Source organism: Dipodomys ordii, unplaced genomic scaffold (assembly GCF_000151885.1).
Source record: "Dipodomys ordii isolate 6190 unplaced genomic scaffold, Dord_2.0 Scaffold37, whole genome shotgun sequence".
NCBI classification, from domain to species: domain Eukaryota; kingdom Metazoa; phylum Chordata; class Mammalia; order Rodentia; family Heteromyidae; genus Dipodomys; species Dipodomys ordii.
The window spans coordinates 8,728,918-8,756,087 of NW_012267253.1; the positions used below are offsets into that span (position 1 = coordinate 8,728,918).

Sequence of the window (27,170 nt, forward strand, 5' to 3'; positions counted from 1 at the left end):
TAGTTACAGACCAAGCAGAGAATGAGTACCTTACCATTTACCCACGTTAAATGATAAATATGTATTATTTCTAACACTATCTGAGTAACAGACATCTAGGAGGTGCTTTAGGGGCGGGGCGTTGGCTCTAGGGCTCTAGGGTTACGGTCCAGGTCTCTTGTGAGAGTGTGTTTAAGTGGCACTGTAGCTCAAGTGGTAGAACGCTCACCTTGAGCTGAAGAGCTGAGGGACAGCGCCCAAGCCCAGAGTTCAAGCCCCATGACCGACCAAAAAAAATGCATAAAAGAGAGTGTGTTTAAGCTGAAAGTCAGATGTGAGAGCTGTCTAATATCAGGCTTACTCATCTTTCTTAACTGATATGACATGTCAATTTGAGAAAACCCATGTATTTCAGCTGGCCATGGCCCACTTTTGTTTAGCTATGCTTCTAAACTCCTTTCTCCCACTGTGGTATGTGGACACCCTTTTGTCTAATACCTGCCACTCACTTTTTTTTGCCCCCCCCCAAGTTTTTCCTAAATTGCTCTCTGTACAATCTTGGATTTTCCTACTTCTTTCTTCAGTCTTTCAGTGCCTTCTGCCTTTGGTGTTTGGTTCTTATAGCCTGCTTTCCCCCAAACAGTTGGCTTCTTCCCCCAAACAGTTGGCTTCTTCCAAGGTAAGTGACCTGAGAGAAAAGAGACAGCTCACATCAATTTGTAACAATCGTAGAAGTGGAAAGCATTTCCTCTACTTCTTTCTACCATCCACTCAGATAAACCATAGAACAATGTGGGAGGGGAAAAATCCAGTCTGTGAGTAGGCATCTAGGATGAAGTTGGGCGCCATCTTGGAAGGTGGCTACTAAAGGTTTAAAGCAGATATACAACCTAGATTCTCCCATGTGTTAGGATTCTGTTATGACAAAATAAGAGCATCAATTTAAAGGAGGAATAGTTTATTTTGGTTCACAGTGGCAGAGGTTTTGGTCCATAGTCTTTGGCTGCACCATTGTGGGCCTGTGGGGAGGTAGAGCGTCATGGGGGAAGAACATAGCAGAACAAAGATGCTCACCTTGTGGTGGCCAGAGAGCAAAAGGGAGGGTAGGAAAAAAATGTATTCCTCAAGGGCTTGCCTCCAGTGGCCCATTTTGTCCCACTTCCCCCACACCATAGCTTCTACCACCTCCCAATGGTATGTAAGTTAAGCTATGAATCCATCAATGGATTCTATGATGATATCAGAACCTTCATAATCCAAATCACCTCCTAGATTCTTCCATCTCTGCACACTGCTATATTGGGACCAAGACTTCACTACATGTGTGTTTTGATATGAAATAACTACACTTTAAGATACCTTTAAAAAACTGGGAGAGTGCAAGGGAAGGGGTGGCATTGTCCAAAAAGAAATGTACTCCTTACCTGATTTATAGAATTCTAATCCTTTTATAATCACATTTATACTAAGAATAAAAACTCAATAAAAAAGATAGCCCAGAATTTGGGTTACAGAATGTTTCCTTTAGTAGTCATTGTCTATTATTGAGAAGAAACTCCAGAAAACCTACCAGTGACCATTCAGACAGACCCCCAGGGGGAAAAAAGAAAATAGCTGAAATCTCTCTGCCGACATTGCATAACTTTCCTGTAACCTGAGTATGCTAAGTGCACTAACTGAGCAATAACAATTGAACCATTACTCACACTTTTTATGTCTATAAAGGTCCAAATATAATTTCAAAAGTATATACGCGCTACAGCTTAGCCTTCAGAAAGGTATAATATATAATAAAGTACAACACAGCAATAGGCTGCCACAAAATGTTAGATGATTACCAATCCTATGCATTTAGGAATGAAAATTTAAAACCTTGCCATGAAAAAGGTGGAAAACAAGTGGCTTTTCAGCTTTCTTATTTCCCAGCTTGAATAATTTAATTGGATTTTTATAATATCACAGGGAATCAATGCTTACAGCTTTTCTATTTTAGGTGAAAGATAAGTCATTGGACTACTCCTGGTAGTAAATTGCCAGGGAGAGAGACATAACCATTAAAAATTACCATACAAACTTCTCAGCTTCCTGTAAAAGTCTTTTTAAAGGATATTATCTGAATCAGCTGCTTGAAACTTAGAAGCCACAGGGTACCTGAGCTAGGCAAGCAAATACAGAGTAGTAGAATATAATAATTCCACTACCCTGATAGGCAAAAGTAAGTAAGAAGCCAATTTTAAATTTTAAAATGATCAAATAACCTTCTCCTTGGGTCAACACCTAGAAAGGCTGTTTAAGCAGTAGAGTGCAGAAGAGTGCAGAAGAAAGTTGTGTTCCTTTTCTCTGCCACTAATCTACCTAGGCTTCTACCTGTCTTGGCCTTCGCCAGGTATGATCTGCTCCTCTAGGTTCTAACTTTCAAGACAGGGAGAAAAATCATTGCAAGTCAAAAGATGGTGATGTCAATGTGCAGAGGAAAATGAGCCTGAATGGTATTGGCAAACTGGCTTTATTTAAATAGTGGTTCTCCAACATTTGTTGCGGATTAGAATCAGGTTCTTTGGAATGTGATTCATACCATTTTAAAAGCCCTTCAGCACTGATCAAGAAGCCCTTCAGCACTGATCAAGATGCATGGTATTACACATATGGTATTATGCTGCATTGATACCACAATTATTTAAAGATAATAGAAAATTACATTTAATTAAGAAAAAACCATCAGACGATTTATATATATCTATATGTATATAGATATTCAACTTATACCTTAAATTGAGAATCTTTGTCTTAGGACAGTTGGGTCTCCTTTTAACACTGTGAGAAGCACCTGGAAAGCAGGTTGAGATTATTGTTACATTCTTCTTCTGAGTTTCTGATTCACTGTGTGTAGGTGGAAGCTTAACTTTGTGTGTGTATGTGTGTGTGTTTGCTGGGGCTTGAATTCAGGGCCTGGGCCATGTCCCTTAGCTTTTTTGCTCACAGCTGGCACTCTACCTACCACTGGAGTCACACCTGCCCTTCCTGCTTTTTGCTGCTTAATTGGAGAAAAAAGAGGCTCAGGTCTTTCCTGCCCATGCTGACTTTGAACCAGAATCCTCAGATCTCAGTCTCCTGAATAGCCTGGATTACAAGCAAGAGCCCCTGTCCTCCAGCTTGATCATGTACATTTTTAAATCATGTATTAATTGTACAAAGGTGTTTCAGTGTGGTATTTCCATACATGCATGTAATGTGGCTTCTCTCTCCACCCCTCCCCCACAGTTCACGCGTTTCCCCTCTCATTTGCATGTTTAATAGGATCCTTAGGAAAAGCTGTGTTGGCTGCTGCCCACTCGTTAGAAGAGTGTGACCCTCGTTATATTTTTATATAACAATAAGGAGTGCAGCTGCGAGTGGGGTTCAGGAGCAAGAATGAAAATTGGCAAAGGCAGAACCCACCCGTCGACTTCCTTCTTCCATCTTTCAAAGCTGCTGTTGAGAGGGGCCTCTGCATTGTCTCTCCCAGTGTGCTTAGACTTCCAACTCACAGGTGAAGGGAGCAGAAGCCCTTCCCCTGCCCTGGAAAGGGCTACACGTGTGTTAGGCCCTTCCATTTCAGCAGGCTTGCTTCTCAGGCCAGCCACCCTCTCTTCCATCCCGACCATGCCCACAGTTAACCCCATCCAATTCACCGGCCTCGCTCTTCCCGCCCTCCCTCTGGCGTCCAGGTGGTTGCTAGGGCAACACTGGCGCCGTTCAAAAAGCGCTCCGCCAGCCGCTCACTGCACACTGCGCAGGCGCGAAGGGCTGGAGCCGCTGTCATGGCCTACTTCAATCCAGTGGTAAGAGAGACCCCAGTCCCCGGCACAGGGCGCAACTGGGACTCTGAGCTCACAAACATTTGAACCCCACACATCCATTTACCCTTCTGTGGCACATAACAGACTTTAAGAAACCTTTTTGTCACCCCTCTGTTGGGCAAGCTCATGAGGGCCGGACATTGGGCCTAGCTGGAGGAACACACGTCCTCCCTACCCAGAGTCAGGGTGTGGGTTAAGGTTTGGAGAGTGTCTTAGAGGTGGAAATCACCTCAACCCTGGTGATTTCCCGTGTGTGTAGAAAATTCCCAAGCTCATTTGTACTCTGATTCTATTGTCTTGAGACAGGGTCACACAAAGTAGCCTCAGATACAGTGTAGCTCCAGGCTGGCCTTGAACTTGTAATCTTCTTGCCTCAGCCTCTTCAAAGCTGGGATTACAGGGGTGGCCCATCACAGCCAGCCCCAGTTCTAATGATTGATTTTAGTATGAGCATTGTTGATTCAAACTATATTGTTTATAACCTGAAATAATGGGTAACATGATCTTGTTACCTTAGCAAGTAGTGTTAGTGTTGCCCTAACCATTCCTTCTCTTTCCCATCATCCTTTAACACTTAATGCGTAAGTGTACAACTCACAAACTTTGCCCCCCTCAACCACACAGTGCGGATGTTCAAACTAACTAAAAGGCACTTGTGAAAACTTCCTCAGGCTTAAAAATCTGAATTAAAGAATGACCACCAGACTCATATTTTCAGGACAATGTACTTGTCTAGAAAATTGCTTTAATTTTTTTCATATGTATATATGAAAAAATATAATGATAAATAATAAAGCATAAATAATAAATAAATAAATAAATAAATAATAAAGCATAAATGATTCCATGTTTTAGAGACATGCTATTTTAATGTATCTATTTTCTGATCATGTATTTTATGAAATGTAAAATACTCATACCTGCCTGGAAGCTTACATAATATATCAATTTACATGATTGATTGTGAACTCCAAGGAAATTGTCTTCTTTTAGAGAAGCTAAGATGGACTTTGGGACTATGTATAGTTTTTAATAAAGATAAGAGATAGGGAAAGCAATAGAATGTCTCAACTGTAGTCCTACCAAAAAAAGTACATTTGATACCTATTTTGCTTTTGAAAAATTGTGTTCTAATGGATTCTTTTTGACTGCTGCCAGTATACACTCTTGAGGGTGGATCTTAAAGATGTTTTTTTATCCCTGGGAGTTTTTTTTCCCTCTGGCTCTAAGTGTGATCACACTAGTTGGGATTAACACTGAAGCATCAATTTAGAATGCCTTTATCAGGATAAACTGTTTTAGAAGAAGCAACTCATCTAGGAGCACTTAGTCTTAATGGATATGCTTGTGAGTAACATATTATTTAAATACTGCTGATTGGCCTATTCAGAGGCTTACTCTGGATCTTTAAAAGGATTAGTTTAAAATTTAGCTGTTTTTTTGGAGTGAGAGTATTTTATGGGTATGAGAATTTTCATTTTGGCCTGATTAAGCAATTTGAAGTGAGAGCAACTCCACTAAATTCCTACTTAGCTGTTATTTTTTTATTTTTATTTTTTTTACCAGGGGGCCTGTCACTCCATCAGTATTGTCACACACAACATTTGGGATTGAGTGAAGCCCATTTTACATAGACTTACAAGACCGAATGACTTCATATGCTTCTTGTTTTGTCGGTATAAGCAATGTTTAGCCTCATAGAAATCTACTGAATTTTATGTCCTGCTATGTTTTTACCAGGAAGTATTTTAGGATTTTATCTTTGTCTCTATGATTGATATACACCTTGTGGAAGGGCTAAGTTTATGCCCTTGATTTCTGTTCTAGGAAACCCATTTTGATGGAGCTTTCCTTGACAGTGGTTCACAACTTTTGACCACACGTATTTTCCAAATAGGACAGGCTTTGGGTATCATAGTCTTAAGATTTGTAATTTATTTACTTTTGGAAATTAAGATAGGGCACCCTGGTAGTTCATGATTAGTGGCTACTTTGAGTATAAGGTAAATTGAAAGTAGAAGGTTATTCAAGGTTTCTTAAGTTAATCTCCCTTTTAAAAGGGAGTAGGAAGAGAAAATTCTGATACAAGCTAAGTAACATAAACATAGCCATGAACCTTTTTATAGGATTATTCCATATTTTGTTGTAGTTACAGATTTGACCCTGGAAATAGGAAGGGATTGTACCTGAGACCAGGGATTTGAAGCTAACACAGTTTACAGATAGCTAATGCTATCCTGTGAACAGGATGTACTTAATGAAAATTCTTACTGTGTTTTGTTTTAAATGATAATATTAGAAAGTATACATGTCCTTTTTCTTTTTCTGTGCCAGTCTTGGGGTTTGACCTCAGGGTCTGGGCACAGTCCCTGAGCTTTTTTTGCTCAAGGTAGCACTCTACTACTTTAGGCACAGCTCTGCTCTGCCTTGGCTGGCTATGAACTGCAATCTTTAGATCTTAGCCTCTTGAGTAGTAGGCACTGGACTATCTTTTTTCTTTGTGTCAGTTGTGGGGCTTGAACTCTGGGCCTGGGCACTGTCCCTCAGATCTTCAGCTCAAGGCTAGCATTCTACCACTTGAGCCACGGTGCCACTTCCGGCTTTTTCTGCTTATGTGGTGCTGAGGAATCGAACACAGGAGCTCATGCATGCAAGGCAAGCACTCTACCACTGAGCCACCTTTCCATCCCTCGACTATCTTTTAAGGTGAAATACCTTCAAATTTGAGAATTAAAAAAAATTAACGATTGTTTGTCTAAAGCCCAAACTCTACAGATCTGTAATTGAAGATGTAATTGAAGGAGTGCGGGAACTATTTGCCGAAGAAGGCATCGAAGAACAAGTTTTAAAAGACTTGAAGCAGGTTTGTAGACAAATCTAGTTTCCCTGTCTTTTCAGTCTAGGAAAACAGATAAACTGTGGTTCTAATCTTTTCAATTATATAAGTATATTTTTTGTGCTATCAGTTGGGAATTTAGTTTTTTTTTTTGCCAGCCATGGGGCCTGAGCTCTGGGCCTGGGTGCTGTCCTTCAGCTCCTCAGCTCAAGCCTAGCATTCTACCACTTGAGCCACAGCGCCACTTCTGGCTTTTTCTGCTTATGTGGTGCTGAGGAATTGAACCCAGGGCCTCATGCATGCAAGGCAAGCACTCTACCACGGAGCCACCTTCCCAGCCCTAGGTTTTTTTTTTTTTTTGTCATTTGTGGTGCTTGAACTCTGGGCCTGCATGCTGTCCCAGCTCAAGGCTAGTGCTCTACCACTTGAGCCACAGCACCACTTCCATTTTTCTGGTGATTATTTGGAGATAAGAGTCTCACGGACTTTCCTGCCTGGGCTGGCTTTGAACCGTGATCCTCAGATCTCAGCCTCCCGAGTAGCTAGGATAACAGGTGTGAGCCACCAGTACCTGGCAGGGGGAATTTAGTTTAAAAGACTTAAAAACCATAGGAATATCTCAGTAATTTTTTTGCTTTTTTAGTGGTACTGGGAGTTGAACTCTGAAGGCTTTGTGCTTGCTGTGCAGGTACTTTACCACTTGAGCCATGCCTCTAGAAATTTTTGCTCTGGTTGTTTTTGAATATTTTCTCTTTGTCTGGACCGGCCTAGACTTGAATTTTTCTATTTATGTTTCCTGCTGTAGCTGGGGTGACAGGTGCATTGTTAACACATCCAGTTTTTTGTCTCCTTGGAATGGGATCTCAAGAACTTACTTGCCTGTGCTGGTTTGGCAACATAGTCCTCTCAATCTCAGCTTTCCACACAGCTGGCATGGCAGGTGCATGCTACCATGCCTGGGCTATTGGTTGAGATGGGATCTTACAAACTTTTTCTGGGGCTGGCCTGGAACCACCACCATCTTTCCTGTATTCATTGCTTAAGTAGCTAGGATTACAGATGTGATTCACTGGTGTCTGGCAGTGGTGTTTGTTTTTGTTTTGTTTTTTTAACTTGTTATGTTTTGTTTTCAGCTCTGGGAAACCAAAGTTTTGCAATCTAAAGCAACAGAAGACTTCTTCAGAAATAACATCCATTCACCTTTGTTCACTCTTCAAATGCCACACAACTTTCACCAAACGTTGCAACCCACAGGTTGGCTAAAACAAATATATATGAGTTTCATCTACATCCTCAGAACCAATTCTTCTTTGGTAGTGTTTTTTAATCAGGACTATGTTCTTAAAGTGAGTGGGCTTGAACCTCACGAAAATTTCCATGAAATGAACACACTGTGAGTCACCATGTCTTATAATTATTGATAAACCCCCCTCAGGTTATTTAAGCTTACTCAAAAATAATATTAGATTCCACAAAGGTGGCAAAGCCTTATTTTAGAGAAATGAATATTATAGGTTCTTTTGGAGATTTGGAGTGGATTTGGTTGGGAAGTAAGTGAGCCACTGTGGTTAAGTATCAGAGGGAAGGGGAAAGGTGAGTGCCTGTGTACTTTTTTTTATTGTGAGAATACCTTACAGAGAGGTTACAATTACATGGGTAGGTAATGAGTACATTTCTTATCAAGCATTGTTGCCTCCTCCTTTGTTTCCCCTTCCCATCCCTTCCCATCTCATCCCCTTCCCCCCTCCCACGCCAAAGTTGTAAAGTTCATTTTTTACATAACGACTTGTACATCTCATTGTTGCAATGGGTCCACCTGTATCCCTATTTAAACAATTTGTTTTTTCCCTTCCTCTCCACAAATTATTCTAACATCAAATACAGTGAAAACAGGTTATACCATGGGGGGGACAGTACCTGTGTATTCACTCTCTTATTCCCCGTGTATATTCTAAACCTGTTGTATTGGCAAAATGTAGAGTGAGAGAGAATATGGAGATTCTTCAAGCTACCATGCTGTTTTAGTTAATTAAAATAGTGACAAGATCTTGACCAAATGCATATTTTCTTTTCTCTTAGACTTATTCAATATAGACCTGATTGTGTGTGTGTGTGTGTGTGTGTGTGCATGCGTGCGTGCGTGCAAGTGCAGGTGGGTGTATGCGTCAGTACTAGTGCTTGAACTCAAGACCTGGACACAATCCCTTAGCTTTTTCTGCTCCAGATTGGGGCTCTGCCACTTTAACTACAGCTCCCCTTCCAGCTTTTTGATGGCTATTTGGAGATAAAAGTCTCTCAGACTTTCCTGCCCTTGTTTTGAATTGGCAATCCTCAAATCTCCTAAGTAGCTAGGATTATAGGTGTGAGCCAGTGGCATCTGGCAACTTCTGCTTTTAAGGGAAATATTTGTTCATATTGTATATGCAATTTAAACTAGAAAAGACTAGCTATCAGAAGATAAACAGATATTTTGTCTTTCTAGCTTTTATTCCTCTTTTCTGATTGTTAGAATCTTTATACTAAGAGTAATGTCTTCAAGGAGGGAGGACAGATTTTGGATTAGATTGTTGTTAATAAGTAGTTTGTTCATTGTATGCTAGTGAAAATTTACATGAAAATTACATAGGCTTAGGTGAAGAGGAGATAGCATGGGAGTTGCTCCTCTATTACAAGATGGAAGAATTTAAGTTTGGCAGAAATGATAGCTTCTAAAAATGATATAAATTAACAATAGGTAATTGTTATGCACAAGTTTTATCTAATACTTGCTTTTAAAATAAAATTTTGTTTTCAAGAATTAGTCATGGCAGTTTTAATTGTTCACTTGTCACATTGAAGCATTTTTCATTACTTATTGCTCATTGGCTATGCTTTCATTTGTATTAGTTTTATTTTTGTGTCATTCCTGGAGCTTGAACTCAAGGCCTGGGCACTGTCCCTAAACCTTTGTGTTTAAGGCTAGCATTCTACCACTTTGAGCCACAGTGACATTTCTCACTTTTTTTTTTTTGGTAGTTAATTAGAGATAAGAGTCTCACAGACTTTCTGCTCTGGCTGGCTTTGAACCATGATCCTCAGATCTCAACCTCTTGAGATCGCACCCTCTCGGGGCCTGGTTCATTTGTATTTTACCAGGATACCCCATTTATACTCATCTATGGAACATTCTTTGGGACTTTAAATTTTTTCCATTAAAAAATAGATAACTCTGAAGGTTTGTTTTACATGGAGTTAACAAGAGAGGATGTGGTGGGTAGAGAGGAGAAATAAATAACTTGACTGTCTTCTTTTTTTGTGTGTGTGTGGCAATATTGGGGTTCAAACTCCAGGTGTCATACTTGCTAGGCAGGTGCTCTACCACTGAGCCCCTCCTCTGACCCTTTTTTGGCACTAGTTATTTTTGAGAGGAGGTCTCATTTCCTGCCCAGGTGCATGTTCAGACTATCATGTCTGCTTTAGGCTTCCTACCATATAGGAGATAACAGGCGCATGCCTTTACAGCTTAGTTTCTTCCATTGTACTGAAATCTCATACACTTTTCTATTCAGGGCTGGCCTGGAACAAGGGTCATCTGATCTTAGTGTTTTATGTAACTAGGATGACAGGTGTTTGTCACCATCGATGCCCAGCTGTGGACTGAAGAGTCTTGTGGACTTTTCTGCTTGGGCTATTCTTGAACCTTTACCTTCAGACTTGTAAAGCTGATCCTGTTCTCAGCTTCTCAAATACTTAAGATGACAAGTCTGAGCCACGCAGGCGGCTGCCTGTTTAATTGTCTTTTATGAAAAGCTATGTTAACACTTCTCAGATTCTTTGTCATTCAGTATTGCAATACTTCATTTTGCCCGCAAGATGGTAATATTACCAGTGATTTAAATCACAGAATAGTCTGGCAACTAATGTATGGCATTGGTTTCACTCAACACCTCATTTTTATTCTATGTTTTAGAAGTTAGAATAATAGAAATAATTACATTTAAAATAAGACAGTCTTTCCCCTTATTCTCTTCTACTTGATTTGTAATGAGCCGGTTTAAGAGGAGTTACTATATCCTTTAAAAGTGCATTGTAGACCTCGTTCTAATCTGTCTTCATTTCTGGGTACTCTACAATGGGATTCTTGAAGTAAATAGCCTCATAAAATTGAAGCACTTCTTAATTATCTTCTCATAGTATGTTTAAAAGTGCCTGATTAAAATAAACTTCTACAATCTTTTTATTTCTTTTGATAAAGAGTCCAAATTAAATCTGCAATTGAATAAGTCATTTGCCTTTGTCTGTTCCACTTTTAAAACTTGTTTTCTCCATTGTGGGTTTTTTTGGGGCTGTATTATTCATGTGTTTAGTAATATCCTCCCATCATCTGTCCTCTACATTTTTTTATTCTCAAGTCTTCATCATACTCTTGAGGAAGCTTTATAAAATGTGGATTATAAGTCTCTTAACAGAGTAGAAATTAAAACAAAAAAATCTTACAAGATGTTTATTAATTTAAAAATCAAATTATATGTTAATATACAGCATTTGGGGAAGTAACTATTTTCCAGAACAAAATGTATTTGCGAGAAGAGTGGAACTGCTTTCTTTTTCTTATAATCTAGTTGATGTCTGGTTTAATACAAACAATTGGATTCTCACAGCTTTTTTTCTTTTGCAATTCTGGGAATCCAACTCGGGGCCTCGAGCTTGCTACACTAGTGTTATACCACTTGAGCCATGCCCCTAGCCATTTTCTACTCTGTTTATTTCAGACAGAATCTCATCCTTTTGCCTGGACTGGCTTCAATGAGCCTAAGGCTGGGTTCCTCCCCCCCTGCCCCCAGTAGCCTCATACCTATTTTTAATTTAAAGTCCACTATATATTTAAGGTAGACAGAATGATGTTTTGATAGACATATAAAGATTTCTTTAGTCAAGCAAATCAGCTTATCTCATGGAGTTAACCATTCCAATATACTCTTAGCAAAAAGTATAGCATAATATCAAGTACAGTCCTCATGTAGTACATTTATTTGACTTCTAGATTTACTCATCCTACATAGCTGCTACTTTGTGTCCTTTGGCCCATATCATCCCAGTTTCTGCTATTTGACATACAAGTGAGATCATGCAACATTTTTTCTTTCTGACCGGCACATTTCACTTAGCATAAAGTCCTTCAGATTTATTCCTGTTGTGGCATGGCAAAGGGTGGACTGAATAATAATCTAATAATGATATCTATCTATCTATCTATCTATCTATCTATCTATCTATCTATCTATCTATCTATCTATCTATCTATCTATCTATCTATCTATCACGTTTCTCCCCCGCCTCTCTCTCTCTCTCTCTCTGTCTCTGTCACGTTTCTCCCCGCCTCTCTTTATCTATCTATCTATCTATCTATCTATCTATCTATCTATCTATCTATCTATCTATCTATCTATCTATCTATCATCTACCTACCTACCTACCTACCTACCTACCTTGTTTCTCCCTGCCTCTCTCACCTGTCTTTTCTCTTGGCGGTGTTGGCAGTGGTGGTGGGGATGGTATGAGATTTAAATAAAGGCAGGCACTCTACCACTGAGCCATATCTCCATCCATGCTTCTAGCTCATTAGGATGGAATTTCACTTCCCACCCGGATGCGTCCCTCAGTTGCTGTGATTCCCAGAGTGTCTGGATAACAAGCACATACTCCCCTGTCCAGCTGCCCTCTGTGGAGATGGATTCTCATGGGCTTTTATTGCCTTGGTGGCCTGAAATCATGAGTGTTTTTGACACCTTTTGAAGCTTTTGAAATCTTGAGAGTTTTTCTGCCTGGGATGGTCCCAGTCTATGATCCTTCCATTCTCAGTCCCCCAAATAGCCACCAGCATCCAGCTACACTTTCACGATTCATTCTATGTGTTTGTTCCTATGTATTGGCTACTGTAAATAATGCTTCAGTGAACATGGAAATGTGGATACCTGTTTGTGGTAGGGATTTAATATCCTATGAGTTACATACACATCATAAAGATTGTTGGTCATATGGTAGTTTTTTTAATTTTTAAAATTTTAAAATGTCTAGGATCTTCTATACTGCTTTCCACAATAGCTGCATGGTTCTCTTCTACATTTTCATCCACAGTTTATAAAGATTGTCTTTTCCCTCTGTACTCAGCAGCCACATGTCATTGCTTGCCTCTTTGATTTATCATTTTTCCAGGTAAATGAATTACATTGTAGTTTCCATTACATTAGTGATATCAAGCTCTTTTGTATATCCCTATTGACCATCTTTATGTCTTCTTGGAAAAATGTCTATCCAGATCTTTTTGCTCACGTTTTAAATGGGTTGTTTCTCTGTTCCTGAACTGAACTGTATAAATTCTTTGTATGTTTTAGATACTAACCTTTTAGCAGATGTATGATTTGCAAGTAACTTCTCCAGTCTATAGGCTGACTTTTAATTTCGTTGATTGTTTCCTTTGCTATGCAGAAAGCTTTTTAGTTTGATGTAGTCTTATGACAGTTACTTTTATTTGTCAACTTGATTGGATGGAGAGAAACTTAAGAGATGGATAGAACACAGCTCTGGGGATGTCCACATTTCCAGAGAGGGTTAACTAAGGGAGGAAGACTCACCTTGAATGTGGGGGTACTGTCAAAGAAGGGGAAGAAAGAGGATGCTCCCTAGCTAGCACTAGCATGTGTGTACTCCTCTTTGCTTCCTGTCTGTGATGAAGTAAGCACCTGTGGTCCATCACCGCCTGTCTGCCATGATGCTCAGTCATGCCTCAGACTTAAAGTAATAGGGCTTAGTGACCATGGATTAAAACTGTGACCCCCAAGTCTATTAAGTTGTGTTCTTCTTAGGTATTTCAAAGAGCAACCAAAAGTTTGACTAACACAAGTCCTATTTATTTTTGTTTTGTAGCCTGAGTTTTGATATGCTCCCCTCCTTCCCCCTCAAAAAAAAAATCCATGCTGAAGCTAATCTCCAAGTAGGTTTTTCCCCTTTGTTCTTCTAGAAGTTTGCAGTGTCAGATCTAGTATTCTTTAGGTATTTTATTCCTCTTGAGAGTAGAGTGCATGAATGCACGTGTGTGTGTGTGTGTGTGTGTGGTACATAAGGATTCAATTTTATTTTACAGGAAGATATCCAGTTGTCTTAGTACCATTTTTTTTTAAAAAAGAAACTATCTTTTCTGTTAAAAATTAGTTTTCCATGTGTTTTGAGTTCATTTCTGGTCTCTATTCTATTCCACTAGTTTATGTATTTTGATTTCAGTAGCAACTGTTTTGATTCCTATAGCTTTGTAATATTGTTTATATTTTGAAATACTCTTGCTATGTTATCCAAGGTGGCCTTAAAACTCCTGGACTCAAGTGATCTTCCTACTTCAGCAGCCTAAGTAGAGGGGACTACAAGCATTCAGATCACTGCGAATTGTAACATAATTTTCTTTTCATTTTTTCGTATGACAGTTGTGGGCTTGATCTCAGGGCCTGGACACCATCTCAGGTGCTCTAGTCTAGTGCTCTACTATTTGAACCACTTCCAGCTTTCTGGTGTTTAATTGGAGATAAGACTCTCGTGGACTTTTCTGTCTGGGCTGTCTTTGAACTGCAGTCCTCAGATCTCAGTCTCCTGAGTAGCTAGAATTACAGCATGAGCCACTAGCAACCATCTTTAATACAATTTTAAATCAGGAAATATGCCTCCAACTTTGTTTTCATTCTGAATTGCTTTGGCTACCTAATTTTTTTTGCTGTTTTATATTAGTTTTACAAATTTTCTATTTTGGTGAAGAATACAATCAGAATGTTGATAGAGATTGTGTTGTATCTGTGTATATCTTTGGGTAGAATAGACATCTTAATATTAGTTATTTCAATAAAAAAACCTGGAATATCTTTTTGTTTCTTTTTTGTCTTCTTAAATTTGTTTCATTGTTGTCTAGATTTCTGACCAGAGATTCAAAACTTTTACCTCCTTGAATTTGAGAGAATCTTTAGATGTTATCAGAAATGAGATCATTTCCTTGATTTCTTTTTCAGATAGGATGTTATATTGTATACTGAGCTTCAGGTGCTGATTTTGAATCCTACAGCTTTAGTAAACCTTTTTACTAGTTTAAACCTTATGTGTATGTAGTCTTTGGGGGGCATTCTATGCTTTGGATCATGTCATTGGCAAATACAGATAATCTAACTTTTTCTTCTTGCCAGTCCTGGCGCTTGAACTCAGGAATTTGAACTCAGGACTACTCATTGCTGATACTCTACTATTTGAACTATTCCTCTACTTCCTGGCTTTTTTCTCCCTGGTGTTTTGGAGATAAGAGTCTCAGAGATTTGTCTTATTAGGTTGGCTTTGAACCTTAATTTCAGGCTCCCAAGTACCTAGGATTGTAGGTGGAGCCACCAACACTTGGCACATTACCAAATTTTAAAATTGCATTTGCAGGATTGAGTTTTTCCTATTTTATAAAATTTGTTTTTGAATTTAAGATACCTAGCATATATACAGGAAATTAAAGTTTTAATGCTTTTAGTTTGAATGAAAACACCTATTTAGTTAAAATTTATTTAGTTTAAAACCAAGTTGGTATTAAAAAGTGTTTCAGGCATTGTTAGTGATATATACAGCTTGTGAATATGTATAAGTGAAACTTATAACTTGTGGATTTAGTATCAAAATTAAGAACGGCATGGAATTTTTGATTATACAACTTGTTTAGTTCAGTGCTTTTATTCTAGTATCTATAAAGAAACTTTAAAAGTTCTCTTATAGCTCTGTTTGATTTCTTTAAATATAGAGAGTTATCTGTTAGGATTTATTACGAAGTGTTTTAAAGAAGGTTGTTGCTATTTTTCTTCAGGAAATTTCATTTAATTGCTTCAGAGCCGTGTTAACGGATTTTTGTTTTCTCTCAGGCTGTGGCTTAGCTGTAGCCACTTAAACTTAGCTCACTTCAGCTAATTGAGACTAATACCATTGTGTTCTTGCCACTCCAGCTTTGTTTTCTTCTAATTTAGCTTTTATAAAAGAATGACTGTTAATAAACAAAGCCATAGATGAACAGAGGATAAAAATAATTTTGTGCTTCATTAACCATCAATCTTCAGCCTCCCTTCCCTTGTCTGACTGTGGGAAGAATGGATAGTTTAAAAAAAAAATACTTGCAGCCAGGCATTGGTGGCTCGTGACTGTAATCCTAGCTACTCAGGAAACTGAAATCCAAGGTTCAAAGCCAGCCTAGGCAGGATAGATCTCGAGACTCTTATCTCCAAGTAACCACCAAAAAAGCTGGAAGGTGGAGCTTGTGAATCAAGTGGTAAAACACCATCCTGAAGCAAAAAAAAAAAAAAAAGCCAAGCTCTAGATGGCAAGGCCCTGAGTTTAAGCACTAGCATTGACACATACAGACCTCCACTCCCCCTCCCCACCCCAAAAAATTTGCTCCTCTGATCTGTTTGTTGTGTGTGAGAAGCCAATTTAGCATCAGAAACAGGTCTTTGGAGCAATTCTCCTTAGTTCTTTCTGTGAGAAATAGGCCATGGTAAACATTGTCCTAACATAAATGTGCCTCATAGACACACTAAAAAAGTACTAAAAAAGTTCTTGTTTCATTAAAGGCAAACAAAATTCTGTCATGTTCAGGTGGATACAGTGAACTTGACAATTTAAGGTTTATGGTTATATTGACCACTGAGATCCTTCTACTGTACTTATTATTTGGGCTTTATATGTGTGTGTGTGTGTGGTATGCTGGTATTGGAGCTTGAAATCAGGGGCTTGCTTTGTAGCCTGTTTTGTTTTTTTGCTCAAGTTTAGCATTGCACCACTTGAGCCACATCTCTACATCTGGCTTTTTGCTGCTTAATCGGAGATAAGAGTCTCACAGATTTTTCTGCCCCAGCTAGTTTTGAACAATCATCCTCAGATCTCATCTTTCTGAATAGCTAGTATTACAAGCATGGGCCACCAGTGCCAGGCATTTCTACTTATTTTTAAATGATGTATTAAAATTTTAACCTTGGTTAGCCTTGTAGATATAAATACAGGTATAGTTAACAATTATCAGAAAAAAGGAAAGATAATATGTGATTGAAACGTTAATTCAGGTTGAGTCAAATTCTCCTGAGAATTTGCTTTCCTTAGTAGTCAAAGGTGTTTCATTGCAAGTATTTTTATTCATCTGTTCCTAAAACCATACAGCTGGGCTTGCTTAGTTGGCCAAAGAACTATAAATAACTTTTTGTGAAATGAATTGCAATTTATTTTGAACCTATAAAATTTAGAATGGATTTATGTTGGGTTATATGTCATTGATCAACAAAATGGTCTTTTAGAAATGTGCTACTTTAACGAATATTGCTTTTTCTCCCCCATGGAATAATATAGAGATTTCATACTACATTGACTGACAGGACAGTCTACATGTTGTGTTATGGATCTAAAAGCACAGTGTGCCTGACTATAATGAGATATTCTCTTTTGATAAAGTAATTTAGTTGTGAAGTTTTTATTTAAAGTTGTGAGGGGAAAAAATACAACTACTCTTCCTCTCTTGAAATCAATAAATTCACCATGGTCGAACTTGTTAGTGGTAGAAAATATTTTCGGTTTTAAGAAAATCTATAAGTAGCAATTTTATTAAGTTGATGAAGTTGAATTGATACATAATAATTGTTTTGTTTTTACCACAGCATCATTAGTTATTCCTGCTGGTAGAACCCTTCCAAGTTTTGTCCCAGCAGAACTGGTATGTAGTTTATTTAAAGTACATTTAAGAACCTGTGTTCCACTTTTAGTGCCTGGTGGCAGAATGCTGGGCATAGATATAATTCAGGATCCTCTAGTTGAAAAGATGTGCAGGCATAGGGGACAGGAATAGTTTCAATATCATAATAAAAACTCAGGCAATTTGGAACCAACACTTCCATATAATTTGTTCTCTTTTAGAGTACTTGTTAGACTCATATCTACAAGGGTAGAACATTTCTGAAGTTCCAATATGTGGGGTTTTAATAAAACAGCATAATTTTAGATCCTACGTGGCCCTTAAATTGGTAACTTTGATATGATAATTTTTCTTTCTTTCTTTCTTTTTCTCTCCGGCATTGAACGATATTATTGTTTTTAAGTGGAATACTTAGGCCATGTTCTACTTTTGTGAAAGTAGTTTGTTTTCCCCTCCAGGAGTCAGAGGCAGGAACTAAAACTGTGATTTCTTCACAGAAAAATCTAGTCATTTTTCAGGTGGGGAAGAGTAGTACTTTTTCTCTTTTACTTTTTTCTTACAGTGTTGATGGTAAATAATCCATCGACCATTTCTTTTCCACTTTCTTCCCATGGGCTGCTTTTCTAGGATCAAAGATTTAGTGGGCCAGTTGTTTTCAGTTCTTCGTTAAGAACAAATAAAACCTCTCCTCTCATCAGGATTTTTGAAATAAAATGGCACTGCTTTTTGAATGAAGACCAGTGAAATATCTCTGCCTTTGAGATTCATAGAAATATTTCTTTTCTTAATTAAGAGTGAAAACAAGCTGGGCACTGGTGGTACATGCCTGTAATCCTAGCTACTCAGGAGGTTGAGTTCTAAGGATCATGGTTCAAAGGCATGCTGGGAAGGAAATTCTCTGAGACTCTTATTTCCAATTAACCACCAAAAAGTCAGAAGTAGAGCTGTGGCTAGTGGTAGAACACTAGCTGTGAGCTAACAAGCTTAGGGACAGTGCCCCAGAACTGGTATACAACCAAGTGAAAACAAAAATTTAGAGTGAAATGTAAAAGAACCTGAGGGCTTATTACCCATCCCCCCATCTGTTTGATGTATATTTATTAGAGTTTGTTGATGAATGTTATTGTCAATGAAAAGATTAGAATTGCATTTTTTCCTACTGTTTCAGTAATCTATTTCTTGTCTTTCCCTTATATTTTGGGTACACCACAGTTTATCCAAATTTTGTTGGTGCAGAAAATACTTTCTAATCTTTTGTAATACAGCATAACACATTCATGTGATACTTGGGTAAATTCCTAGAAAGTAGAATTTCTGGGTCAGAGGTCATACATGCTTTCAATATATATATATATATATATATATATATATAATACACACACACACACACACACATATGTAATATATAGCACAAAATTGCCCCTCCAAAGAATTGTTCTGAAATGCACTCATATTTAGTAGTCTGAGAAAACCAATTTTTATAACATTCTTGTCAACATTGAGTGATACTTATACTTGTGTTTTTACTTAAAACATTGGATTTAGCTATTCCAAAAGAAAAACTATATACTACATAAATTAATCACTATCATTTCTACTTTAAAATATCATTAATGATCAGCTTTCTCTAGAAGACACATAAAAACAACGTGTTTCTTTTACTTCACACTTTGAGAATCAGAGGTCCAGATGAAGTTTTACCCAAGTTTTTTTTTTTTTGGGGTCCGGTTGTGGGGCCTGAACTCTGGGCCTGTCCCTCAGCTTTTCAGCTCAAGACTAGCATTCTACCACTTGAGCCACAGCGCCACTTCCGGCTTTTTTTCTGTTTGCTTATGTGGTGCTGAGGAATTGAACTCAGGGCCCCAGGCTTGCAAGGCAAGCGCTCTAACACTGAGCCACCTTCCCAGCCCCTTTACCCAAGTTTTTGAAGCTACTGTTTATTCACTAAGACTTACTGGCTTCATAAAAATTAAAATGTTTTTAACTTTCACAGTATAAAATTTTATTTTGTGCATAGAAATGGTTATGGTCCTTTACAAAATATCTGAAAATATTTTATGAATGTTTCTGTACTTTTCTCATACAAGAAACAAACATTAAGACAATTTTATAAAAAAAGGTTGCTAGTAACTGCATAATAGAATTCCTCTTGATCTTTATCCGAATTACTTGAATCAAATATTAAAAAGCAGCTTTCTTCAAAGAACTCAGCCCTGATATAAAATGCATTGTCCAGCTGTTGTCCAATTGTCTGGAATCAAGATTTTGACCCCCTCTGATATCATGGAGAAAAAGTAAGGTCTTTTTATGAGTCCCTAATATAATTTCCTGTGTCTAGGGTACCTCGGGCTCCAGTGCCAACTTTGCTTTTCCTGGCTATCCTATTCATGTACCAGCAGGTGTGACGCTGCAGACTCCATCTGGTGAGCTGTTGTAAGAATATTGTGATGTTAGTATTAGTACTAGCTTCTAGACCTGAAGTTACATGATTTTTAAAATAAATTGTTTTAGGAGCTTTTAATAATCCCTACTTTAAAATAGCAATGAAATGGTGGCTTTGTTATAGTATAGAAGCTGTCTACCACAGGAGACCCTGCCCTAGGCCTGTCCTATAATCACTTCCCCCTTCTTTTTCCTAATATGTATTAGACATTTGGTATGTATTTCCTCTAATTCAAGCCAGTTTCTATGTTTTAGCAAACACAAAATAAAAGGACTTGTCTGTTCTTGGTAGTGCTTGCTAATCAAGAAAAGACAAAGGCTATTTCAACCAACCTTTACCTTCTTTCTTAATCAAGACTGAATGGCTGTGGGATGCCAGTGGTACACGGTTCTAATCATAGTTACTCAGGAGGCTGAGATCTGAGGACCAAAGTTTAAATCCAGCCTGAATAGGAAAGTCTTGTCTTTAATTAATTAGTAAAAAGCAGAAGTAGAGGTCTGGTTTGAGTGGTAGATCACCAGTCTTGGATCTAAAAAGCCTTATTGAGAGGCAATGCTCAGGCCCCAAGTTCAAGCTCCAGTACTGGCATAAAAACAGACAAACAAAGACTACATGGTCTAATAGAAAGGATATCCAAAAGTTTGGAGGTTAATTGACCTTTGTTTTTTAGTACTGTCTCTTTATTTGAAGCATTTTCAGACCTGTTTAGATTGTTGTAAAGTTGAAGTAAAGCACCTAACTCAGTACTCAGAAATATTTTTTTTCTTCCTTTTCAGTATTATTTTAAAGGAAAGATGGAGGGGATTTGATAACTGTGGAAATTATTAAATTCTTTTTGATAACCTTATCTTGAAACATATATTTTAAATATATAAAACAAATTTACATGATTATGTTTGTTAAAATTTGCATTGTGGGTTGTTAACATTAACTTATCAACCAATAATAGAGGGTCACAGCCAGGCACCAGTGGCTCACACCTATAATCCTAGCTACTCAGGAGGCTAAGATCTGAGGATCGCAGTTCAAAGCCAGCCTGGGTAGGAAGGTCCGTGAGACTTTTTTTTTTTGGTCCAGTCATGGGGCCTAAACTCTGGGCCTGTGCGCTGTCCCTCAGCTCTTCAGCTCAAGGCTAGCATTCTACCACTTGAGCTACAGCACCACTTCTGGCTTTTTTCTTTTTTGCTTATGTGGTCCTGAGGAAACCCAGGGCCTCATGCATGCAAGGCAAGTGCTCTACCACTGAGCCACCTTCCCAGCCCGGTCCGTGAGACTTTTATCTCCAACAATCCACCAGAAAACTGGAAGTGGCGCTGTAGCTCAAGTGGTAGAACGCTAGCCTTGAGCTAAACTGCTGAAAGACAGTGTCTAGGCCCAGAGTTCAAGCTCCAAAACTGAGAGAGAGAGAGAGAGAAAGAGAGAGTCACAATGAAATACTGGGAGTATGTATACATCTCAAAAGGTATCATATAAACAATAGTGGAGGGCTGCTAAGGTAAAAGTAAAGCAAAATATAATTTAAGAAATAAGAATAATAGCTGCTAATTTGAGTTTGTAATCCTAGTTGCTCAAAATACTGAGATCTGAGGATTATGGTTCAAAGCTAATCTGGGCTTTATCTCCAACTGACCAGAAAAAGTCTGAGCCCCAGTTTTGAGCCAAAAAAGCCAAGTAAGATCTAGAACACGTGAATTCTAGCCCTGGTATTGGCATACACACACACACACACACACACACACACACACACACACACACACACAAGTATTGCAGGAAATAACAAAAATGAAGAATAAAGGAAAACTCTTGGAGATAATCACAAATAACAAATATATTTCTTTTTTTTTAAAGGTAATTGACTTTGTTTGACTTACACTTTTGCTTTTTCCTTTTTGAGGTCACCTTTATAAGGTGAATGTACCAATTATGGTGACCCAGACTTCAGGAAGAACAGGCGTTGTCCAGCCTCCTGTCCAGCAAGTGTTTCAGCAACTGGGGCAGCCTTCCATCATACAGACCAGTATCCCACGGCCAAATCCATGTTCTATCCAAGCCACTCCTGACAAGCAACAGAGAGTGGAAACTGTGCTGCATCAACCCACAATTCTCCATTCTGTTCCTATAGATAGGAAACAACTAGAAACCACCACCAGCAGTCTCCTTGTATCTCCTGGCAATGAGCATAAAGTCAGGTCTGAAGCTTTTCTGAGTCAGCAGGAAAGCTCCCAGTATATGGGTCTTCGAGGTCCTGGATTTCCTTCGCAAGTGTCTCAAACAGATTCTAAGGTGGAGCCAGTACTCAGAGTGTCAGCTAACATGACACAAAACCTACATGGCGGGCTCTCCCTGGGCCCCCCTGGGGCTCCCTGCCACTATGTGACTGACGCCAGGCTTTATGGTATTAACAGTAGGATGTATGGATGCGACTCTATAACACAGCCAAGAAAAGTAGAGGCGGCCGGCGGCTTACCTGTATCGGAGAAGGTACGTTCAATTTCTTGGTGCTAAGGGACACATAAGAGCCGATGATTAGGCTTCCTAAGGTTTTCCCACTTGGAAGAATTCAATTGTTCCTGGAAACTTGTTCAAAGTGTTTTTAGCAAGTCTGTGTTTCTTTTGATATAAAGAACTAAGATTTAAATGTATGTGTGTGTGTTCCAGTGTATTTCCCCCCCATAGTTTTCACATAATATATATCATTTAGGAAAGAGGTTAAACTAATAATTATGCATTATGTGGTTTTGAGGTAAAAATAGCTACAAGTTTAAACAGTGTTTTGATCACTTAGCCATTTTGGAGGTGTTTTTCTCCTAGAGTTGGAATGAACTTTTCAGAGTTTTGGTGTGATAAGCGAAGGATTTACTCTCCAGTTACTCTCTGGGTGTCCTTACGTGCTTATTCAGCTGTGCATAAGTAGATTAGTTAAACGGTATTAATCAAGGATTGTTAGAGATAGGGGTTGCTTTGTAGCCACAATAGGCCCAAATCTGAGCTTTCCTAGCTATAAGCAAATGATGTAATGCTACTTTCTGCAATTCAGTTCTTGTCTGTAACGTAGACGTAATACAAGCATCCTAGGTTTTAGAATTATCAGAGATGATGTGTGTGTGTGGAGGATTTAGCTCTGGTACCATGGTTTACTATTAGTGCTATTATGCCTTTCCCTTGTTATATATTGGGTAACTTTTATATGAGTTCTTTAAAAATTAATTTTATAAAATCTGTCTGAATCCCAACACAAAACTAAACACATATATCATATAAAACATCTCCTTATTTATTTATTTTAAGTTACCTTTAAATAGTCATAGGGGAACTTTATGCTGGCCTGCTTTTGAAAAAAAATGTCTAAGTAGTCTTTCCTTTTTTATAAGTCGTTTAATGAAATTATGCTTTGCCTATACTTGCTTTTTTGTCTTGCAGTACCGACTCCAGATGTCCTAAGGGTCTGTGCAGGCTTAACATTCTCTCAGATATATTCCTGACAGCTTTTGATTCTGCTCTCACTAGCTTCTGTTTTGTGAACTGTCTGCAGAAATATGACTATTTTAGGGAGCTTATAAAGGAGTTATACATTTTTATCCTTTTGTGGCTGGCTTCTTTCAGTTAGCAGAATATCTTCATAGTTTTTCCATGTGGTTGACTGTATGATGACTTCACTCCTACTTTAGTCTGAATCATAGTTTTGATGCTTCTTAAAAACTTTTAAATACTTGTGGAATCTTTCCCTTTTTTGTTGTTGTTGTCAGTACTGGCATCACAAGGCAGTGCCTTGTGATCGGTAATCAACTGTTCTACCACTCAAGTTCTTTTCTGATTTAAGTTCTTATTTCAGCAAGAGTTTAGCACTTTTTGTCAGACCTGAATTCTCCTTCCTATGTTTCCCATACAGCTAGGATTACAGTGGGAACTACCATGCTTGATGTGTAGATTGAGTTGGTGGTCTTGCTAACTTTTCTACCTATGCTGGCCTCAACTCACAACACTCTTATCTCTGCCTCCAAAGTACCTGGGAGGATTGTAGGTGTGAGTTACCACACCATCCCATCTTTTCCCTCTCCACCATTCCTGCTGACACTGTCCTATTTGTAATGTGAGATACCATCACAGTGTCTTAATTAGTTCACCAACGTGTAGCCTCTATTATTCTCATTCCACTCCCCGCCCCCCTCCAGGCCAGCCATTTTAGATGGTAAGGCCCAGGCTTCAAGATCCGTTTGTTTTGAATTTCTTTCCTTGTGACTTGGGAAAGTTATTCAAAAAGTAACTCCCCAAAGTAAACTTTACTTCATGGAAATAAAGGCAGCAGTATCCAGCAGGGAGTTACAGTTGTGGGAGTTAAGACAGGAAGTGCTAGTGCCATGCTACCTGGCTCGTGGGATTAGCTGATAACTGCTTCCAGAGTTCTGTCCTGCCTAACCCTTCTGCTAACACATCATTGCCTGCCCTTCAGAAGTCAAGTTCAGACTCCTTACTAAGGGCATGACAAGATCTACATCCTTTCCTCAACTCCTTTCTTTGCTTATTATTGTCTCTGTTTGAAACTAGGAACGTAGGTGGTCTTCCTGCCATGCTTTCCTCTAATTTTGTTTTGTTTTGTTTTTGTTGTTGTTGGTTGTGGGGCTTGAACTCTGGCCCTGGGTGCTATCCCTGAGCTCTTCCTCTAAAGGTGAGTGCTCTACCACTTGAGCCACAATGCCACTTCTGGTGGTTAATTGGAGATAAGAGTCTCACGGACTTTCCTGCCCAGGTTGGCTTTGAACTTCAGTCCTCAGATCTTAGCTTCCTGAGTAGCTAGGATTACAGGTGTGAGCCACTGGTGCCTGACTCCTGGTTAGTTTTTATTTATCCATTTATTATCTCTTCCACACAATGGCAGTACTCCTTTACCTAGCTTTCTTTTATTGTTAGACTGACTGCAGTTCTTCTCTGTTGGTTGTCATGCAGTAAAGTTTCATTAAAATTGTTTATCTGCATTAAGAGGTACATTCTATTCATATGTGCATACCTAGAACCTAAAAATGTGCAAATATATGTGTGTGCTTGCACAACATACTAGAGCATAAGCTTTTAGAGAGTAAGAATCTATGATTGATATTTTTTGTTTTATTTTGGCTCAGTTTCTCAAACCTGGCTGAATATTGCAATCATTACAGGGGCACTAAAACTCTCCAGCATACATTCCAAGGGGTTTAGATCTACTTGGTCTAAGTGGGAATCTGGTCATCATTACGAGTTTCTGGGGGTGATTTTATCATGTAGTCAAGGTCATATAGTTCAAAGTCAATATGTGAACAGGAAATGGATGGAGTAATGGGATAAAAGTCAGTTTTGATTTTTTCTTCTAAATCTAAGCTAAAAGATAAAAATGTCCTATCAATAGTTACTTGAATTCAAAATTTGGATTAAGAAAATACCTAGAAGATCCATAAAGCACATCTCTCAGTGTATCTGTCAGGGTGTTTTCAGAATCAGGAAGGAAAGAAGACTTACCATGAAGGTGGGATGAATCTTCCAATAACCTGAGGCCCAGGCCAAATAAAAGGGGAAGGAGAAATCCCACTGGCACAGGCATACTCCGTTTGCTTTCAGGCTTCCAGGAGGTGAGCAGCCTCCTCTATAGTGTGCTCCAACCACCCTGACATTGTGCCTTGTCTCAGGCCCAAAGAAACGTATCCAGCCAACCGTGGATTGAAAATTCTGAAACCATTAGCCAAGTGAGTCTTTCCTCCCATATCTGACTTTCTTAGATACTGTGTCACAGTGGTAGAAAGTCTGACTAACACAGAAAACTGAAAGTAGAGAAGTGGGGATAGACTGACAAGGGGTAGGCGTGATGGTAATCCCTGCTTCCCTCTCTCCCTTTCTCTCTCCCTTTCTCTCTCTCTCTCTTCCTCCCTCCCTCTCTTCTTCCTCCTTTCCTCCCTCCCTCCCTCCCTCCCTCCCTCCCCCATTCTTCCTTCCTCCCTTCCTTCCTTCCTTTCGTCTTCTTTCTCTCTTTCTCTTTCTCTCCCTTCCCCTCCCCTTCCCAATACTTGGAGAATTAGGGCCTTATGTGTGATAGGCAGACTCCTACCAAGTTGAAAAGGGGAAAACCCCTAACAGCTTATATTTGTCTTATTTTTATTCTTAGCTTACTTGCGGTTGTGAAGCCCTACGAGTCCTTAACAGTCATTGCAAAACTATGATTCTTTCATTATAGGAAAACTAAAAGGGAGAAAATTTGGGAAGCTGGCAAGGTTGGTTCTGGCAAACAAAACTTTATCTCAAGCAATCCTATTTATTGCTTATTGGACTAACTAGCTGCTGAAGCTACATGTAGTTGAAGCATGACACTTGGCAAAGTGTAACAATCTTACCATTACTGCACTAGGTGTTTTTAGAGCAGGGAAATGAAATTGCAGCAGAGACCTCATCTGGATCAGAACTGTTCACACTTTTTCATATTCAGTTGGAATTCATCAAATCATCATCAGCGACTTCCCCTTAGCATTAAACAGAATAAAAATATCAGTGGCTTCTTAGGGTAGCTGACATGTGATTTTAATTTTTATTTGATATCACTGAAAAAATTCAAATTGAGGGTGCAAGCTGAAGACAGATTGTAATAATGAAAAGGGGTTTTTTTTTGGCTCCTGAGAAACTTGGTAAAATATAGTTTTGCTCCTTCAGGAGAGAAAGCATTTCTGTATGTCATGGTTAGTGTCATGGCTGGTACTGTGATAAGATACACCCAGTAATTGGCAAAGAAGTCTCATTGGCTGATGAAAACACCAAATACATTAGAATCAAGAGTTTATATTATTGTTATTTTAATGCATTTATTAAAATGCATTAAGACATAAATTTATTTTTTCATGCTAAATCATTTCAGCTTTCTGAAGGACTTGTTTGAAGCCCTTGCTTAGTGCTTTGGCTAATATTTGCTGTTTCTGAGAAGGAATAAAAGTCCCTCCTAACAATATGAACTGGAGGAGTTCGTTGATGATCTATGTGGGGGATGTTTGGCTGTATAAAAGATTTAGATCTTTCTACTCACAGTCCTGTGCTTCAATTTGAATGTTGAATGAGGTTGGCTATTTTGATCTACCTTAGAGGACATAGGTGTCAGTAATGATGTGCAATTCCCATTGCTTGCTGAAATGCTTCTGAGGAAAGCAGCTGAGAAAGAAAAACACGGTTAGTTATTGATATTAAAGATAGATATATAGTCATGTTCCTCTCCCAGACTAAGGATAACTTTACTAATTTAAAGACAATAAGGTTCCCTTCTGTCCACATCCCCTCCAGCATCTGTTGTTATTAGAGTTCTTGATTATAGCCATTCTAACTGGAGTGAGGTGGTATCTCAATGTT

At 38.7% G+C, this 27,170-nt stretch overlaps 1 protein-coding gene across 2 annotated transcripts in view; it reads left to right on the forward strand.

The window, feature by feature from the left end:
* Positions 1 to 3,779: 3,779 nt before the first annotated feature.
* Gtf2a1l (general transcription factor IIA, 1-like) overlaps positions 3,780 to 27,170 on the forward strand; it is a 42,094-nt gene continuing 18,703 nt past the window's right edge. The window contains exons 1-6 of one of the 2 annotated variants that reach the window (XM_013018031.1): positions 3,780 to 3,800; positions 6,580 to 6,681; positions 7,788 to 7,908; positions 17,340 to 17,395; positions 19,713 to 19,797; positions 21,712 to 22,298. In XM_013018031.1, coding sequence (XP_012873485.1) covers positions 3,780 to 3,800; positions 6,580 to 6,681; positions 7,788 to 7,908; positions 17,340 to 17,395; positions 19,713 to 19,797; positions 21,712 to 22,298 — 972 coding nt within the window. The remainder of the gene's footprint in view (positions 3,801 to 6,579; positions 6,682 to 7,787; positions 7,909 to 17,339; positions 17,396 to 19,712; positions 19,798 to 21,711; positions 22,299 to 27,170) is intronic. The other variant, XM_013018032.1, reaches the window with a different exon arrangement.